Here is a 20,196-nt window from a genome sequence, read left to right as displayed (position 1 = left end):
CAGCCATACAGTATTACTAATTTTATGCTTGCGTTGAAGATTTTGATTTTCGTGTTCCTCGATATATATGTTGAACGCCATACTTTCTCTAGGGACGCGAAAGCGGCTCGGCCCTTATTGAGGCGATTTTTTATATCTTCGGAGGAACCACCTTCGGATGTTATAATGCTTCCCAGGTAGCAGAATGTATTTACATTTTCAATTGGCTTCCGATTTACTGCAATTGTATCATTGTTGCTCGCATTGATTCGCATGACTTTTGTTTTCTGGATATTTATGGACATTCCAGCAGTCGCCGCATACTTATTTAGATCGTTCAGCTTACCTTGGATTTCTGTGCCCTTATGCGCAATCAGGCAGATATCGTCGGCGTAGTCGAGATCGCAGAGGTTTCCTTGTAGTCCCTAGGTTATTCCTCTGTGACTTTGGGATACTCGTGACATTATTACATCGAGGAGTATGTTGAAGAGGAGTGGTGAGAGGACACATCCTTGGCGTACGCCTATCTCGACTGTTATTTGGTGGCTAAGCTGCTGTTCGTGTCGTATTCGGCAAGTTGCACCGTCGTACAGGCTAGCTATTAGGCGGATTATTTTTTTTGGAACTCTCTTACATTCCAGCGCTTTCAGTAATGCTTCGTGTCGTATGGTATCAAAAGCTTTTGTAAAGTCAATGAAGCTCAGATAAAGTGGTGAGCGCCACTCAACGGATTGTTCGACTATTATTCGTATAGTGTTGACATGGTCGACACAAGACCGCCGCGCTCTAAAGCCAGCTTGTTCGTTTCTCAAGCTTGGATTTACAAAGTCTGATAACCGCTTGTTCAGGATATGTGATATTACTTTGTTGACCATGTTTAATAATGTGATTCCCCTCCAGTTCTTGCATAGAGATAGGTCGCCTTTCTTCGGGAGCAAAGTAATAATTCCTTCCTTGACTTCCGTCGGTAAGACTTCTGTTGACCAAAAATTTGATACAAATGGTTGTAAAAGTTCGGCACTCAGCGAGCTATCGGCTTTCAATAACTCCGGAGATATGTTGTCTGGGCCAGGAGATTTGTAGGACTTCAGAGATGAAATTGCTTGGGCTATTTCTGGTATGTTGGGACAGGAAGTGTCAAAATGTAGTGCTTCTTCATGCTGAGAGCAATTGCAGATGTTCCCCAGGGGGTGTGTGGGTGCCGTGAGCAGCTCTTTGTAGTATGTTTCCCATATTTTGATTTACTCCTCTTTTATTGACGTTAACTCGCCGTTACTGCTTCTTAATGGCGTGGATGTTGCTGTCGATGACCTCGTCAGCTGTCGAACTGATTTATATAAGTCTCGGCTGCGATGTGTTTCTGCTGCTGCTTGTGCTGTTAGGGCGATCTGGTTGCTCCAGTTCCTTTTGTCCGATCTAGCGCTTTTTTTCACCATTTTGTCCAGTCTAGCGTGCTCTCTTTGTGCTAGTGTTTTCGCGTTCCTTGTTTTAGCAGAATTGGTAGCATTTTTTGCTTCCGACCGCATGCGAATAAGATTCCATGTTTTATCAGTTATTTATATTCGTCATTGTTTTGTAGCCGATATGTTCCTCTGCGGCTTTAATCAATATGTTCTTCGTGTGTGTCCATGTGTCATTTGTAGAATGGTTGTTAAACGCGTCTCTTATAGCATTGGTAAAATCAGATTTGGTAGTAGGATTTTCTAGTTTTGCAGTGTCGAACCTTTTCTGGCCTCTTGAGCCCTTTTTTATTGCGGCTACTTTAAGGCGGATGGTGGCGGTTAGCAAGTGATGATCGGTGAATATATCTGCTCCTCGCTTATTTCGCACATCTAGGAGAGAACCTCTCCAATTTTTACTTATGGCTATGTGATCGATTTGATTTTCGGTCATACCGTCGGGTGAGACCCATGTCACTTTGTGTATGCGTTTATGGGGGAATAATGTTCCACCAATTACCAGGTTGTGATTTAGACAAATATTTTTAAAGAGTTCACCATTTTCGGTCATATTGCCAATTCCGTGTCGGCCCATTGTTTTCTCCACGCCATTGTTGTTGTCACCTAATTGTGCATTGAAATCGCCGGGTAAAATTATAATGTCACCTCGCTTAACATCCTGAAATACTTTGGCAAGGCTATTATAGAATTCTTCCTTCTGCTCTATTTGTGCTGTATCCGTCGGTGCGTAGCACTGTATGATTGTTGTATTTCTCGCTCTTGTTCGAAATCTTGCTGATATGATTCGGTCAGAATATGCTTTCCATTGCATTAAAGCCTGGTATGCATTTTTTGAGAGGAGGATGCCGACACCACCCTCTCTTCGCTGGTCCGCTTGTTTGCCGGAGAATAATAGTCTTAGGCCGTTCGGCGCTGAGAACTCGCCAGACCCTGGCCATCTCACTTCGGATATGCCGAGGAGGAGGAGATTATATTGAAGGAATACATTGCAGAGTTGTCCCAGTTTTGATGTCTCCAGAAGGGTACGTACGTTCCAGGTTCCAATATATGTTTATAGACTATTTCTAAATTAATATATGTTTGCATCCAAGCATATTATATTTACAAACATTTTATGTCCCAAACATAATATGTTCTAACATATTAACATATATGTCCCAAACATGTTATGCTAGTTTATGAACATTATATGCTTGCACTCAAAAATATTGTGTTTAAAAATTTGTGTTCCAAACATATAATGTTTATAGCCAAACATATGAAAAACAGTCTTTTTCATCCGTGTGGTATGCATGCGAAGAAGTACTTATTTTTCGACTGCTGGTATGCTTGCACGGAAGTACTTTCCTCCAATGTCATGCCCGTGTAAAAGTATTACTACTGATATATGTACGAGGAAGTTGTTACCAATTTGGCGCAGGCATACTTGTACTCATACCTGGTAATAGGAGTTTTTGCTGGGAAGATACAAAAAGTCAACACATTTAAAGACGTTTTCATTAATTTTGAATATTTTTACTATAAAATTTACATTGTAAGGACAAGAAATCTTTGGTGTCACTACAATATTTTTTTCTGTGTACTTGTGCAACATCGCAGTCTCAATATAGAAGAAATTTTAGTTTAAAATTAAGAAATTTTATTTAAGTGAAATTTAAAGAAATTACTTACTCTTACTTTTTCATAAAATTTATTGAACTAGTCTATGAAATTTGAGTTTTTTCATTAAAATCATATATCTAAGGAAGTAAGGAATATTTTACTTATTGTAAAGAATTTTTTTTTATTTAAGGAAGCAAGCTTTAAATTATCTGAGGTGAAATCTATAAATATGAACTCTATGAAATTAAAATAAGGATACAGATCTCATTTCTCGAATTGTCATTGTCTTCTTGCGTTATATTACAAAAAAGCTTTTTAGAGATAATTTGAAGTATAAAATGTATAATGCATCCCAGGATCCTCCATCAATTTTTTTCACTTCCGAAGTAGTTATTTTGGGCTAGTCTAGTTTAAAATCACAAAAAAATGAAAATAAATAAAAACAAGTTAGTAAACTAGATAATCGGACGGGCCAACCATATCACACCCTAAACCAACCCTACTGAATTCGTAAACATACTCGTAAGCATTTGTGGGTTATCGTTGGTATAGTTTTGGGAGATAAACCGCATTTCCCGTAAGTGGTACATGTTTATAGAAGTGTTGTCACAATTTCATCAGTAACGGCTGATATTAGGTGCAATAGTTGATTTTGATACATATATGGGAGCTATATCTAAATCTGAACCGATTTTGACAATATTTGGCAGGTTTGGTTGATACCACACAAGGTTACCTGTTGCTAAATTTGAGTAAGATCGGGTAATAAATGAATTAGATTACTTTATGTCAAATTTGACGACAATCGGTTAGAAAAAAGCGCAATGTGTCCTCATTTGTTGAAATCGGGCGATACATATGTATGCGATCAATATCTAAATTTGATCCAAATTCAATAGCTGTCGAAAAACACTGTGTACCAAATTTCATCGAAATAGGTTAATAAATGCGACCGGAATCCTGCGAACACCAAATACATGGACGGATAGATCGACTCACGAGGAGATTTTGAGTCGATAAGTATATATTTTATGGGGCCTTAAATCAATATTTCTAGTAAGCACTTTTTTTTTTGCAGATCAAAGTTATTATAAAAAGTAAAAAATTAATAAAATTAATTAATCAAATCCGTAGGGATTTGAGCATGAGTCAATTGAGTTTTTCACATCCAAGGAAGATATTTTGAGAAGGTTCAAATAAAAGAAAAATATTTGATGAAAAAAATCACCGCGAAGATCTTCTTTATTTTTTGACGCTTTGTTTTCTATGGCTAAAGGGTGATACGGTCAAAATTTGGTCAATATAAACTTGACGTATTTCTTTCAATTTTGCATTTAAAAAACCTGAACACCCCTCATTTTGAAGGTGTGTGTGTGTGTGTAAAATGTTGCTCCTATTTTGATTTTGGAATTCACTCTTCAGTTGTCAAAATGCCGTCCAAGCAAGAAGAGCGGCGTATCAAAATTTTGCTCGCGCATCGCGAAAATCCGAGCTACTCGCACGCAAAGCTGGCACAATCACTAAAAGTTGGCAAATCAACCGTTACAAATGTAATTAAAGTGTTTGGGGAACGTTTGTCGACAGCCAGAAAGACTGGATCGGGGGAAATCGAAAACCGGAAGCCGCTGAGACGATAAAGAGAGTTGCCGGTAGTTTCAAGCGAAACCCAAACCTCTCTCTCCGAGATGCCGCAAATAAGCTGGGTGTATCGTCTACAACCGTGCATCGAGCCAAAAAAACGAGCCGGACTATCGACTTACAAGAAGGTAGTGACTCCATATCGTGATGATAAACAAAATACGACGGCCAAAGCGCGATCCCGGAGGATGTACACGACGATGCTGACGAAGTTTGACTGCGTGGTAATGGACGACGAAACCTACGTCAAAGCCGACTACTAGCAGCTTCCGGGACAGGAGTTTTATACGGCAAAAGGAAGGGGAAAGGTAGCAGATATTTTCAAGCACATAAAACTGTCAAAGTTCGCAAAGAAATATCCGATTTGGCAAGCCATCTGTACCTGTGGCTTGAAAAGCAGCATTTTCATAGCTTCCGCGACTGTCAACCAAGAAATTTACGTGAAAGAGTGTTTGAATAAACGTCTGCTGCCTTTCCTGAAGAAACACGGTTGTTCCGTACTGTTTTGGCCGGATTTGGCATCTTGCCATTACGGTAAAAAGGCCATGGAGTGGTACGCCGCCAACAACGTGCAGGTGGTTCCCAAGGACAAGAACCCTCCCAATACGCCAGAGCTCCGCCCAATTGAGAAATACTGGGCTATTGTCAAGCGAAACCTAAAGAAGACCAAAAAAACTGCTAAGGACGAGCAGCAGTTCAAGGCAAACTGGCTTTCTGCGGCGAAGAAGGTGGACAAGGGGGCTGTACAAAATCTGATCAGGTGTCAAGCGTGAGGCCCGGCAATTCGGATTTGGAAAAGCGAATGCCTAACTGAATAGTTTTCCTGAATTTTATACTAATTGAACTTGAAAAAGAAATTTAATTTGATTTTTTAAATAAACGATTTCACCGATTTACACGCGTTTTCCCTTGACCAAATTTTGACCGTATCACCCTTTAAATAAAAGTGCAATAAGAATGTTTATAAAAATACAACGTGAAATTGGTGAAACATTTTTGATTTCAATTTTTTTTATTTCCTCATGGTTTTGAGTATATCAAAATAATTGAATACATATTTAATGATGTAGTATTAGTTTCAAATTCAGAAAAGTTTATTTTTAGTGTAAAACAGTTAAAATTCGTTGGAAAATTATTGTGAAAACTATTTATTAAACAAATAAATTACTTTTTGATGTTTGTAGTTTTTGTGAATCGAGTTGAATTTCCGTATAGCGTTTTCTTCCTTCTCAAAATCATAATTATCCAATACATATTGCCACATTGATCTCTTTAACTTATGCACATAGCATATGGATCACGCTTATTAATGACTTTCGATTTTTGTTGAATGCTGTTTTATATGTAACGACTCATTATTATAGTCAATAATAATTATGGGGATGATTACTGCTGGTATTGCTTTCTTATTTTGTCAATGTGAGTTTGTTGGTGGGGAGAGGGCGCTTATGCTGGAGGGCCACCGAGCTAAAGATGAACGATTATGAGTGCCACTTAACGATTTTCATAAACTGCCACCATTATGCCAAAAGCATATTGCAATAAAATCCGCAAACAAATTGCTTTCAAATTGGCAGTCACTTCATCGATGCATGTGGCACGCGCCCGAACTTACCATCCATTGTTCCTTCGATTGTCAGGCCAATATACTCATCCAAACATTGCATACATCGAAATTCTTGGGTACATTGTGAAAAAAAGTATCTTAGGAATATATGTATTGCAATGGTCGTTTGGTGGTCTTAGTTTTTTATTTCTGCATACAAAATAATATTCAGCATTTATTTTGGTGCTCTTTTTTCATCCCAAGTTCCATGAAGAACGATAGAAGCGACAGAACCATAATTATTCACCACTACTGTGGTACAGGTTATAATAAGTTTGTGCATTTGTATGTAACGCCAAGAAGAAACAGTTATAGACCAAATTTTAGTATACCGATCATCTTAGAATTGAATTCTGAGTCGATTTAGCGATGTCCGCTTGTCTGTCGATGTATTTTTGTGTGCAAAGTCCAGATGCTAAATTTGGTTTAAATCAATTCATATTTAGATATAGCTCCCATATATATCTTTGGCCCCAGAGGCAAAATTCTTGTCTTTATTTCCTTCAAAAAGTATAATCTGTTCGCAAAGAGTACAATTGATGGTATTGTCAAGTTCGTTGAAATTGGTTCTGATTATTTTGCCCGATTTAGATTCATAGGACCACCAGAGGTCAAAGCTTCATTCCGATTTACTTGAATTTTGCACTGACAGTATAGTTAACTTTTTAGCAATGTGCCACATTTGGTTCAAATTGTTTAAGATTTTGGTTATAGCTCCCATTTATATACGCCTGATTTGGGGAAATATGATATAAAATTTCATAATTTACAACCATTTTCAAAAGGATTTCACTCCAAAATAAAATCATTTTACACAGGGAAAAGATATAACATTCTATCTAACTATGTCAAATTGTATCCACCAGGGCTGTGGAGTCGAGTTAATTTTGCTCGACTCCGACTCCAGCATTTCTTATTAGCCTCGACGTTCGGCCAGGCCGAATCTTATGTACCCTCCACCATGGATTGCGTAGAAACTTCTAAGAAAGACTGTCATCCACAATCGAATTACTTGGGTTGTGGTATCTTAAATCGTTTTCTAAATTGTGAGTTAGCCCATACGTGGTATATATTAAAAAACAAAGGTATGTGTAGGTAAGTCTACAAATAATTACGAATCGATATGGACTTTTGCACTGTACGTAGGGAGCCAGAATTGAAATATGGGGGTCGCTTATATGGGGGTTATATACAATTATTGATATGGACTAATTTTTGTGTGATTGGGGATCGATTTATCTGAGGGCTATATATAACTATAGACCGATATGGACCTAGTTAGGCATGGTTGTTAACGGCCATATACTAGCACAATGTACCAAGTTTCAACTGACTCGGATGAAATTTGCTCCTCCAAGAGGCTCAAAACCAAATCTCGGGATGGTTTATATGGGGGCTATATATGATTATGGACTGATATGGACCACTTTTGGCATGGTTGTTAAATATCATATACTACCACCACGTACAAAATTTCAACCAGATCGGATGAATTTTGCTTCCCCAAAAGGCACCGGAGATCAAATCTGGGGATCGGTTTATATGGGGGCTATATATAATTTTGGAGGTCAAATCTGGGGATCGGTTTATATGGGGGATATATATAATTATGGACCGATTTCGACCAATTTTTGCATGGCCATTAGATATCGTATATTTATACCGTGTAACAAATTTCAGCCAGATCGGATGAAATTTGCTTCTCTTAGAGGCTCCGCAAGCCAAATCGGGGGATCGGTTTAAATGGGGGCTATATATAATTATTGCCCGATGTGGACCAATTTTTGCATAGTTGTTAGAGACCATATACTAACACCATGTACCAAATTTCAGCCGGACCGACGGACGGACGGACATGCTCAGATCGACTCAGAATTTCACCACGACCCAGAATATATATACTTTATGGGGTCTTAGAGCAATATTTCGATGTGTTACAAACGGAATGACAAAGTTAATATACCCCCATCCTATGGTGGAGGGTATAAAAATATTAATTTATCCATTATGTCATATATAGGCATTTAAAAAAAATTAATCTATATAAAAAAGAAAAATACACAAAAATCAAAATGTCGGGCTAATCAGATAGAAAGTTTAGATGTTAAAAAATGCAATGTGTCGGATATAGAAAACAAACATAAATTGCCAAAAATTAGAATGGGCGGAATTTTAAATAACCACTACCACTGGACAGTTACGAATATTGTTTCTATAGAAATAAAATGGTGATACATCGATTTATAAATGGTCTATCAGTTATGGACATTAGAGGCCATTAATTTAATGTAAGGAATCAAACATTCTCCCAAAAGACCGTCTCAGATGGCACGTTGGTAGAGGTTTAATTTAAACATCGGGTGTATATGGAGATTTCTCAATTAATAATCTCCATATACAAAATCTGGGCCGACGGGAAATTTATGGATCTCAAATAACTCTGATTCAAAATTTCGGACAAATCTTATTAAAATTTTAGACTGGGAAAAATATGTAGGTGCTATATCACAAAATTGTCCAGTATGACCCCTCTTCGAACTCGTCGTGCCAAAAAATTTAGAACGTTAGTTTCTACTGCTATATTGCCTTAAAATTGTATCTTTATCAAGAGTACATAGTTATATGGTTAAAAATCGATATTTTAAATGTTAACAAGTATATACGGCCGTAAGTTCGGCCAGGCCGAATCTTATGTACCCTCCACCATGGAACTTCTACTAAAGGCTGTCATCCACAATCGAATTACTTGGGTTGCGATAACACTTGCCGATGACAAGGTATCGTAAAACTTTTTAACACTGTCTTCTAAATTGTAAGTTAGCCCATACGGGGTATATATTAAACAAAAAAGGCCGATTAAATACGTATATAATCTAGTTTGACAAAATTTTCTATAGAAATAAAATTTTGACAAAATTTTCTATAGAAATGAAACCTTGACAAAATTTTCTATAGAAATAAAATTTTGACAAAATTTTCTATAGAAATAAAAATTTCACAAAATTTTCTATAGAAATAAAAACTTGACAAAATTTTCTATAGAAATAACATGTTGACAAAATTTTCTATGGAAGTAAAATGTTGACAAAATTTTCAATAGCAATACAATTTTGACAAAAATTTCTATAGAAATAAAATGTTGACAAAATTTTGTATAGAAATGAAATTTTGACAAAATTTTGTATAGAAATAAAATGTTGACAAAATTTTCTACAGAAATAAATTTTTACAAAATTTTCTATACAAATTAAATTTTGACAACCATTTCTATAGGAATAAACTTTTGATAAAACTTTCTATAGAAATGAAATTTTAACAAAACTTTCTATAGTAACAAAATTTGACAAAATTTTCTATGGAAATAAAGTTTTGGTAGATTACAAAATTTTCTATAGAAATAAAATTTTGACAAAATTTTCTATGGAAATAAAATTTTGACAAACATTTGTATAGAAATAAACTTTTGACAAAACTTTCTATAGAAATGAAATTTTGACAAAACTTTCTAAAGTAATAAAATTTGACAAAATTTTCTATGGAAATAAAGTTTTGGTAGATTGTTTTTGGCGATATGGACCAATTCTTGTGTAATAAGTCATAGGCTATATATAACTAAAGACCGATATGGACCAATTTTTACATGGCTGTTAGAGGCCATATATTGACAAAATGTACCAAATTTCAACCGAATCGGATGACTTTTGCTCCTCCAAGAGGTTCCGGACGTCAAATCTGGGGACGGTTTATATGGGAACTATATATAATTATGGACCGATATGGACCAATTTTTGCATGGTTGTTAGAGACCATATACTAACACCACGTACCAAATTTCAACTGGATCGGATGAATTTTGCTCTTCCAAGAGGCTCCGGAGGTCAAATCTGGGGATCGGTTTATATGGGGGCTATATATAATTATGGACCGATATGGACCAATTTTTGCATAGTTATTAGAGGCCGTAAACTAACATCAGGTACCAAATTTCAACCGGATCGGATGAATTTTGCCCCTCCAAGAGGCTCCGGAGTTCAAATCTGGGGATCGGTTTATATGGGGGCTATATATAATTATGGACCGATATGGACCAATTTTTGCATGGTTGTTAAAAACCGTATACTAAGACCACGTACTAAATTTCAACCGGATCGGATGAATTTTGCCCCTCCAAGAGGCTCCGGTGGTCAAATCTGGGAATCGGTTTATATGGGAGCTATATATAATTATGGACCGATATGGACCAATTTTTGCATGGTTGTTAGAGGCCGTATACTAACATCAGGTACCAAATTTCAACCGGATCGGATGAATTTTGCCCCTCCAAAAGTCTCCGGAGGTCAAATCTGGGGATCGGTTTATATGGGGGCTATATATATTTATGGACCGATATGGACCAATTTTTGCATGGTTGTTAGAGACCGTATACTAAGACCACGTACAAAATTTCAACCGGATCGGATGAATTTTGCTGCTCCGGGAGGCTCCCCAAGCCAAATTTGGGGATCGGTTTATATGGGGGCTATACGTAAACGTGGTCCGATATGGCCCATTTTCAATACCATCCGACCTACATCAATAACAACTACTTGTGCCAAGTTTCAAGTCGATAGCTTGTTTCGTTCGGAAGTTAGCGTGATTTCCACAGACGGACGGACAGCCGGACAGACGGACAGACGGACGGACATGCTTAGATCGACTCAGAATTTCACCACGACCCAGAATATATATACTTTATGGGGTCTTAGAGCAATATTTCGATGTGTTACAAACGGAATGACAAAGTTAATATACCCCCATCCTATGGTGGAGGGTATAAAAATGGACAATACAATTGATCAATTCAGCTCATATTCTAGTAAAACCTACTTTTTATATCACCGTGAAATTTCACCAATATAAATACACTTTGAATGGCCTGAAATCAATTACTTCGTTAGTCGTTGTTCGGCAAAACAAACTTTGTTTTTCAAAGTTTGTTTTGCCGGAGTCGGAGTCGAGCAAAATTCTTGCGACTCCGGCTCCGACTCCAGCAAAATCTTCAGACTCCGACTCCAAGACTCCGAGTCCGACTCCACAGCCCTTCGGTTCAGAATTATATAAAGCATGGTGCTATTTTTTCAATTTAGACAAAAATGGCACAACATCGGCGATGATTTCCCCAGAATTTCCACGGAATCGGTTATGATTTAGATAAGGCTCGATTTGTGTAAATGTCGATCCATGTGGCCAATTATTATCAAACCCCCGACAATTGAACCCCCATATTTGTGTTGTCTAGCCCATAGCCTTGTAAAACGTAACAAAAGTTATAAAAATCTGTCAAATTTACCTATACCTATGATAATTGCCTGTTTTTTTTTTTGAATATCTGGACAACGTTCAGAGTTTTATGTGTTTTCAAGGGGAAACATTAATAAATAAACACTAGATTTTTTGTCTTCATGGAATATGTAATTTTTGACTTAAATTTATTCCATCTCGAATACAAAGTAACGGCAGGTGGGTATTTTAACTCAAAGTCGATTCCAATCTGTAAATGAGTTTAACATTTATAAGATACCAATTATATTGACATTTATAATATTAGAAATACAATGTACACCAAAAAAAAGTAAACTGTTTTATAGGAAGAATAAACTAACTCGTACGAAAATTGAACTAAATTTTGCTACACATTTTGAGATTTCCCCAAAGCGTTGTTAAAACCAGGAAAATTTAATGCCCTGTTGTACTTTTTAACTACAGTTCACGAAATTACACCCTCTAATAGAAGAAAATATTAACTAAAAACTAAGAAGAAAATCAATAAATATGTTAAGGAATTTATGGGCTGTACAATTATCTACACCTATGCAGATCAGAATGCTTTTGGCGAAAACGTATCTTGTTCCAGCTCTTTTTTATGGAATAGAAATATTTGCAAACTGCAGTTGTGATGACAAACAAAAACTACTTGTAGCTTACGACAACATTACGCGTTATGTCTTCAATAAGAGACGTTATGATCACATATCGTCGTTTTCGTACCAGCTGTTTAACATGAGTTGTGAAAACTTGATTAAATTCGAATGTTTACTTTTTCTGCAAAAAATTATTTATAGTGGCGAGCCCTCATATATCTTCGAGAGGTTAAAGTTCGCTCGATCAAATCGAGGAAGGAAAATCATCCAAATACGTTACAAATATTCGAGATCTGAGCAACAATTTCTGATATATGCGATCCGTCTCTGGAACAATCTCCCAACCACAATTCAATTAATAAGCAACGCATTGCTTTTTAAAAAAGAATTAAGATCACATTTACAATAATCTTAATATTATACAATTTTTTATGTAATGTGTATACTTGTCGCATCACAAATCTGAACCAACTTTATTAAGTAATTCATAAAAAATGCAACATAGATATAATTAAGATTCATATTTAATGTTATATGTATTGAAATCTATTTATTTATATATTTTTTTTTAATATCTAATAATACAAAATATATTGTTACTCGAATTAAACCTTAGTGCTGTCAAGATTTAAATCTTGTTGTACTAAGGATCATCAAATATGTGAATAAATGAAATGAATGAAATGAAAAATCATTGGCGCCAAATCATGATACTTTTAACCATACCGTAGTTCCTTCTTACTATTTTTGGGAATCGCACGAAAATTTTCATTTGCTTTAGTTCATAGTGAACTTATGTGTACGGTCATCGAACTTTATACTCACGTTTAGTTAATAAAATATTTGAGACATACTTAAAAATACGAAAATTGCATTAGGCTGTGGAAAATTTCGCAAAAAGCAATAAAATTTAATAACTAACTAATAATTTTTTTACAATAAAAATAAGTTAAATTTAGCGTTAGTTTAACTACGGAAATTTTTTTCTGTGTATGTATTTGCTTAACATTTGAAACAAAACGAATAAAACACATACGATATTTTTATCAATTAGTGGATTTTCTTTTATCGACCAACAAATTGATAAAATCATAACAATATCTTTATCAAGAAAAGAATATTTTTTATCAGAAGTATTAACAAATTTTAGTAATAAAATACTCGAAAGTATTTTAAAATATTATTGATTAAATTCTCGTACATTTTGTCGTTGATACACACAGAAAAGAAACATGATTGTCATCTAAAATGTTCTTATATTGATAAAAAAAAAAAAGAATTTTGTTTGAATGAAAAAACAATGGTCACGATCTAAAATGTTATGGTATTCGCCAAAAATTTTTTTCTTCCAATTAAAAGAACATGGTCACAAATTCTATCATTTAAATAATTGAACATGTTTGCGGCATTTGAGAATAATTTATATGCTTATTTTCCGCTCGAAAATTATTTTTACAATAACCAAATACATGGTTTTCCCGACAATTATTTATTTATTTATTATAAGTAAATTATAAGCATAAATAAATTATATGCTGTAGATAAGCATTAAATGGATGCGGCAACAATGTCCAAAAAGTTTTTTTTCCGTGTATACCAACTTTTTTTTTATCAAATACAAAATTTATAAAGAAATTCAAAAGTTTTGAATAATTTTCTTCATCAAAATTTGGCAAGTGCTAGTTTTTCTGTGATCGATTTGACGTCCTCCGTATAGTCCTGACTTAGTTTTGAATGACTTTCTCGTATTTGCATTCCCGTATATAGAAAATAAAATGAGAGTTCAACGTTTTTCGACACCTGAAGAAGCGGTTGAAGCGTTTAAAATGCATGTGTTAGTGATACTTTTGTATGCGTTTGAGGCAAAAGTATACAGATCTTAATGGGGAATATTTTTAGAAACAATAAAGCTATTTTCGATATTTAAATTTGCTTTAATTTTCTTATCCCGAAGAGATAAAAAACAACTGTTCCAAAAGACCACCTTTTTCAACACCCGACTTCAAAACGCTTTTTTTCTTGTATGCTGTTCTTATCTATAATCTTTATTGGAGTGTTGATCCCGAAGCTCAATATCCCAGCAAAAAAAGCGTCGCCAAAAAAGTAGTGAACTTGTTCTTTTTGGATCGGGAAGTGGAGCAAAATTGGCGCAGAAGCGATGATTTAACATGGGTTCGTCATAGGACGGATGTTCTCCATTTCAACAGCCGTTGCACTGAATTTGCATCGCTTCCTTATTCAGTGTTTTGCACCCAAAAAAAGTGAATCCTCTACTTCACTAAAGCCAATTTAAATTTATTTTACTTCATGGAATTATTACGTTTGGAGAAAATTCCCTTTACTCTAATAATTTTATGCGAACGTTCGTTAAATTAATTTAAAAAACGGGAACAAATTATACACAAACAAGTATATACGGCCGTAAGTTCGGTCAAGCCGAATCTTATGTACCCTCCACCATGGATTGCATACAAACTTGTACGAAAGACTGTCATCCACAATCGAATTACTTGGGTTGCGGTAACACTTGCCGATGGCAAGGTATCTTAAAACTTCTTAACACCGTCTTCTCAATTGTAAGTTCGTCCATACGGGGTAGGTTAGGTTAGGTTAGGTTATGTGGCAGCCCGATGTATCAGGCTCACTTAGACTATTCAGTCCATTGTGATACCACAGTGGTGAACATCTCTCTTATCACTGAGTGCTGCCCGATTCCATGTTAAGCTCAATGACAAGGGACCTCCTTTTTATAGCCGAATCCGAACGGCGTTCCACATTCCAGTGAAACTACTTAGAGAAGCTTTGAAACCCTCAGAAATGTCACCAGCATTACTGAGGTGGGGTATATATTAATCAAAAAGGCCGGTTAAATACGTATAATACGTACAAAATTTTGATAAAATTTTCTACAGCAATAAAATTTTGACAACATTTTCTATAGTAATACAATTTTGACAAAATTTACTATAGACATAAAATTTTGGTAGATTATTTTTGAGGATCGGCTATATATATATATATATATATCTGTAGACCGATATGGGCCAATGTTGGCATGGTTGTTAGCGATACTAGCGCAATGTACCAAATTTCACCACGTACCAAATTTCAACCGGATCGGGTGAATTTTGCTCTTCCAAGGGGCTCTGGAGGTCAAATCTGGGGATCGGTTTATATGGGGCCTATATATAATTATGTGCCGATGTGGACCAATTTTTGCATGGTTGTTAGAGACCATATACTAACACCATGTACCAAATTTCAGCCTGATCGGATGAAATTTGCTTCTCTTAGAGGCTCCGGAAGCCAAATCGGGGGATCGGTTTATATGGGGGCTATATATAATTATGAACAGATGTGAACCAAATTTTGCATAGTTTTTACAGACCATATGCTTGCGCGAGGTACCAAATTTCAGCCGGATCGGATGAAATTTACTCCTCTTAGAGGCTCCACAATCCCAATTTGCGGATCGGTTTATATGGGGACTATATATAATTATGGACCGATGTGGACCATGTACCAAATTTCAACCGTATCGGATGAATTTTGCTCCTCCAAGCGGCTCCGCAATCCAAATCTGAGCGTCGGTTTATATGAGGGCTATACGTAAAAGTGGTCCGATATGGCCTATTTGCAATACGATCCGACCTACGGACATGCTTAGATCGACTCAAAATTTCACCACGACCCAGAATATATATACTTTATGGGGTCTAAGAGCATTATTTGGATATGTTACAAACGGAATGACAAAGTTAATATACACCCTATCCTATGGTGGAGGGTATAATGAAGCATAAAGATTTACTAAATTCGGATTTCTCACAAAATAGTTTAGTATTTCTTTAAATTTGTAAATTTTACTACAAATGTGACCATCTTGAACGTTGTATGGCACTAAAGACATTCTTTGCAATTTTCACCTCCAATTTTTTTACCTTCAAACTACACAAAAAAAGTGAAAAAAAAATTAATTATGTCTAATAAATTTTCTTATTTTTGCTGGGATATTATCAATGTTGGAAATCACTTTGTGCGAATTAAGTTCACAGTACATTTTTCCAGTGTACATATTGCAAATGCCTATAGAAATCGATGGCGTTTGTTTTCATTTAAATCATACCAGACCACTCCACCGTCATTACAGTCCACAACGTGAAGGCAACATTATCCAATGCAATGCACTATGAAAAGTGTGGAGTTGTTGTTTTCCTTGCTGTGGCTGTTAAATATGACATGACCTAGAGGCGTAAAATATCATGTAATGGAATATAATTAAAATTACTCTGAACCGAATTGTGAACTATATTGCATCGATAGAAGCGATGGCATGCAACGATGTCCAGCTCAAACCCGTGTTGACCTGACCACCTTATGTTTCTCATATCCTCGAAACGAGGGGTCGCATAATAATTGTGGTTACATATTGTACAATTCTGTAAGTTATACGGGAAAGGACTGTATTAATTTTATGTATTATTTGCCAGATGGCCTGGATTGTCCCGGTCATGTCCCGAATCTTTCACAAAATTTGACAAAAATCCCAGAATTTCTATGACTTGCAATCGAAATACTAATTTAATATTGGCCCGCTATTAAACATTGCGTCTTAAAAAGAAAAATATTCCGAAGAATGTTTACAAACTTATATTGTCCTTTAATATATCTTTCTTCCGAATCGAATTACTTGGGATGCGGTAACACTTGCCGATGGCAAGGTATCTTAAAACTTCCTAACACCGTCTCCTAAATTGCAAGGTAGTCCATGCGTGGTATATACACTGAAAAAAACAGTGAACCCACCAGGAAGAAAACTTTTGATTAATTTTAGAAAATTTTGGATATTTTTAGAAAATTTTAACTAAACAGTATTACAAACGCTGGCATCACGCCGATATCATAAAAATAAGTAAATATTTTTCGACAAATTCAAGAAAATTTATTAGGTTTAATTAATTTTTTTCGGATGTTAAAGAAAAATTTGTAGTTTGAAGGAAAACATTGGAGTTCAAAATTGCAAGAATGTCTTTAGTGACATGCGAAGTTCATGATAGACGCATTTGTAGTAAAGTTTACAAATTTAAAGAAATAATGAACTTTGTTGTTAGAAATACGAATTTAGTAAATCTTTATGCTTAATTTGTGTATATTTTTCCCCCGTTTTTTAGTTAATTTAACTTACGTACACAAAAATTATTAAAGTAAAGGAAACTTTCTCCAAACATAATAATTCCTTGAACTAAAACAAAGTTAAATTGGCTTTAGTGAAATAGAGAGTTCACATTTTTTTGAGTGTATTAAACTAAAAAAGGCCGACTAAATACGCACATAATTAAGTTTGACAAAATTTTCTATAAAAATAAAATTTTGACAAAAGTTTGTATAGAAATAAAACTTTGACAAAATAAAATTTTGAGAACATTTTCTATAGAAGTAAAATTTGGACAAAATTTTCTATAGAAATAAATTTTGGCAAAATTTTGTACAGAAATAAAATCTTGACAAAATTTTCTATAGAAATGAAATTTTGACAACATTTTTAATAGAATTAAAGTTTTGACAAAATTCTCTATAGAATTAAAATTTTGACACATTTTTATAGAAATAAAATTTTGCAAAATTTTCTATGGAAATAAAATTTAACAAAATTTTCTATAGGAATAAAATTTTGATAAAATTTTCTATAGAAATAAAATTTTGACAAAATTTTCTATAGAAATAAAATTTTGTTAGATTATTTTTGGCTCGAGAGGCAACCATGATTATGAACCGATATGGACCAACTTTGGTGTGATTGGGGATCGTTTATACACTGAAAAAACAGTGAAATCACCAGGAAGAAAACTTTTGATTATTTTTAGAAAATTTTGATTTTTTTTAGAAATTTTTAACTAAACAGTATTACAAGCGCTGGCACAAGCGTGATAGGTCTATATTGCACGGAACGGTGTAATATGAAAGCCAGGCCACCACCTCCATTTCTTGTGCGATCCTTCCGTAGGACATTGTACCCATCACAATGTCGTAGGCTGCAGGTGGGATTCAGCTTTGTTTCCTGGATCGCCGCGACCCTTATCCTTTTCCGATTCATAAAGTCTACGATCTCACTAATCTTACCACGGAGCCCGTTGCAATTAAATTGCAAAAATGATGCACTCTCCGGAACTGGTACAACAATATTCGGTGTAAGATGCTGCGGCGGAGAATATTGTTGTGCGGGAGAAGTCGGTGGGGTCACATAATCAGATGACCCACTGCTGCTGTCATTGGCACAGCATCCTGCCACGAAGTCAGTTTGACTATACTCCCGCAGCGATGTTAGGCTGGAGCAGTTCCGGAAGTGCACCCATTCCATGCACCGGTTACACCTCACCGAAACCGAGCGATGGTGAATTCGATTTCGGCAGACGGCATAGTACCATGGTCCGGGGTTTTCCTCTATCCCGGCTCGGACCAAAAGCAGGCGCAGAAGGCTCCCCGGGATGCACCTTCTCCAACACGAAAAAACGGACGAGACAACACGTATACTGAAGTGGCAGCCGCTGGCCGATGGCTGGTATTCATCGGGTCAATCCGGTGCGTAGAACCCGCCGCCGTGGGATTGCTAGACACTAATGACCCGTACATGGAATGTATGGGGGTAGCAGTTAAGTGTGGGGCTGCCGAGATAGAGCTATACAATGTGTACTTACCGCCGGTTGGTAGCTGTGCTCCTGGTTATAGCCCAAACATTGAGTGGTTGTTGAGCGAGCATAACCGATTGGTTCTAGGAGATTTTAATGTCCACCATGAACTTTGGCATTCTCTCCTGGGTAATGACCAGAGGGGCATAGCTTTGACAGAGCAGATAGACGACTCCACATTTTGCACGGTGAACGAAGAGGCCCCCACGAGAATTATGGGTGACTGCAGCACTTCGCCAGATTTATCGTTAGCATCGCCTGGTCTGATAAATGACGTTTCCTGGCAACCCGTCATTTCATTGGATTCGGACCACCTCCCCATAATTCTCACCATCAACCGACCCTCCGATTTCATAACCTCTGAACGCCGGACGTTTATTAATCAAAAGAAAGCCAACTGGGAGGCTTCAGAGAATACACCGATCGCCGCTTCAGTGAGCTCCCGTCCCCCTCACATGTTCATGTTGCCCAGAGGGAGTTCCGGGACATCATCAACGCAGCAGCCACTCTCTTCATACCCGCTGGTCGAATTGCCCAAGTGAGGCCCAACTTCCCAGCCGAAGCGGCGGGACTCGCAGACGAGCGTGATGAACGCCGTCGTGCTAACCCTGCTGATCCTAGAATCAGAGAACTAAATCTAGAGATTAGTAAGATAGTCGACGAGCACAAGCAGAACACTTGGTTAGAGCACCTGAAGCAATGAAACTTAGGAACGGGAACTGGTAAATTGTGGTCAACAGTTAGAGCCCTCTCGAACCCCTCCACAAGGGATGATGGCATTTCAGTCACATTTGGCGACGTGCCTGTGACTGATCAGAAGAGGTGCGCCAAATACTTCAACCGACAGTTTGTCGAGCATCCCGAGAGTGATAGAGCGAAAAGGAGAGCCACCCGTCGTGTACGTGGTCTCCGAGCCGATGACACACCACAATTTACTGCAGCCAATCAACAGCGCGAAACCATCTAAGGCGCTGGGCCCTGACGGAATTTCAATGCTAATGCTGAAGCATCTGGGAATACTGGGAGTTGAGTACCTGACCAGACTCCTCAATTTGTCTTTGGAATCACACATTATACCCGATGTCTGGAAAATGGGAAGGGTGATTCCACTACTGAAACCGGGCAAAGATTCGAGCAAAGGTGAATCGTACAGACCGATATCCCTTCTTTCGCCAGTAGCCAAGACACTTGAGGCATTACTCCTCCCCAGCCTTGTGGAGAATTTTCCAGCTGCCCACCATCAACATGGATTCCGTAAGGTACATAGTACGACAACAGCCTTACATGCCATTTCGACACATATTAATAAGGGGCTTAACCAGCCC

The 20,196-nt window shown here is 36.7% G+C and overlaps 1 protein-coding gene across 1 annotated transcript; it reads right to left on the bottom strand.

Moving 5' to 3' along the window:
- Positions 1-404: 404 nt before the first annotated feature.
- LOC142235681 (uncharacterized) lies at positions 405-854 on the bottom strand. Its single transcript, XM_075306939.1, has one exon. It carries the CDS (start codon positions 852-854, stop codon positions 405-407), a length of 450 nt encoding a protein of 149 aa, XP_075163054.1.
- Between the last annotated feature and the right edge of the window lie 19,342 nt (positions 855-20,196).

This window comes from Haematobia irritans, chromosome 4 (assembly GCF_050003625.1).
Source record: "Haematobia irritans isolate KBUSLIRL chromosome 4, ASM5000362v1, whole genome shotgun sequence".
Lineage (NCBI taxonomy): Eukaryota > Metazoa > Arthropoda > Insecta > Diptera > Muscidae > Haematobia > Haematobia irritans.
Note: the sequence above shows the minus strand (reverse complement) of the source record. Positions and strands in the feature narration are given on the sequence as shown.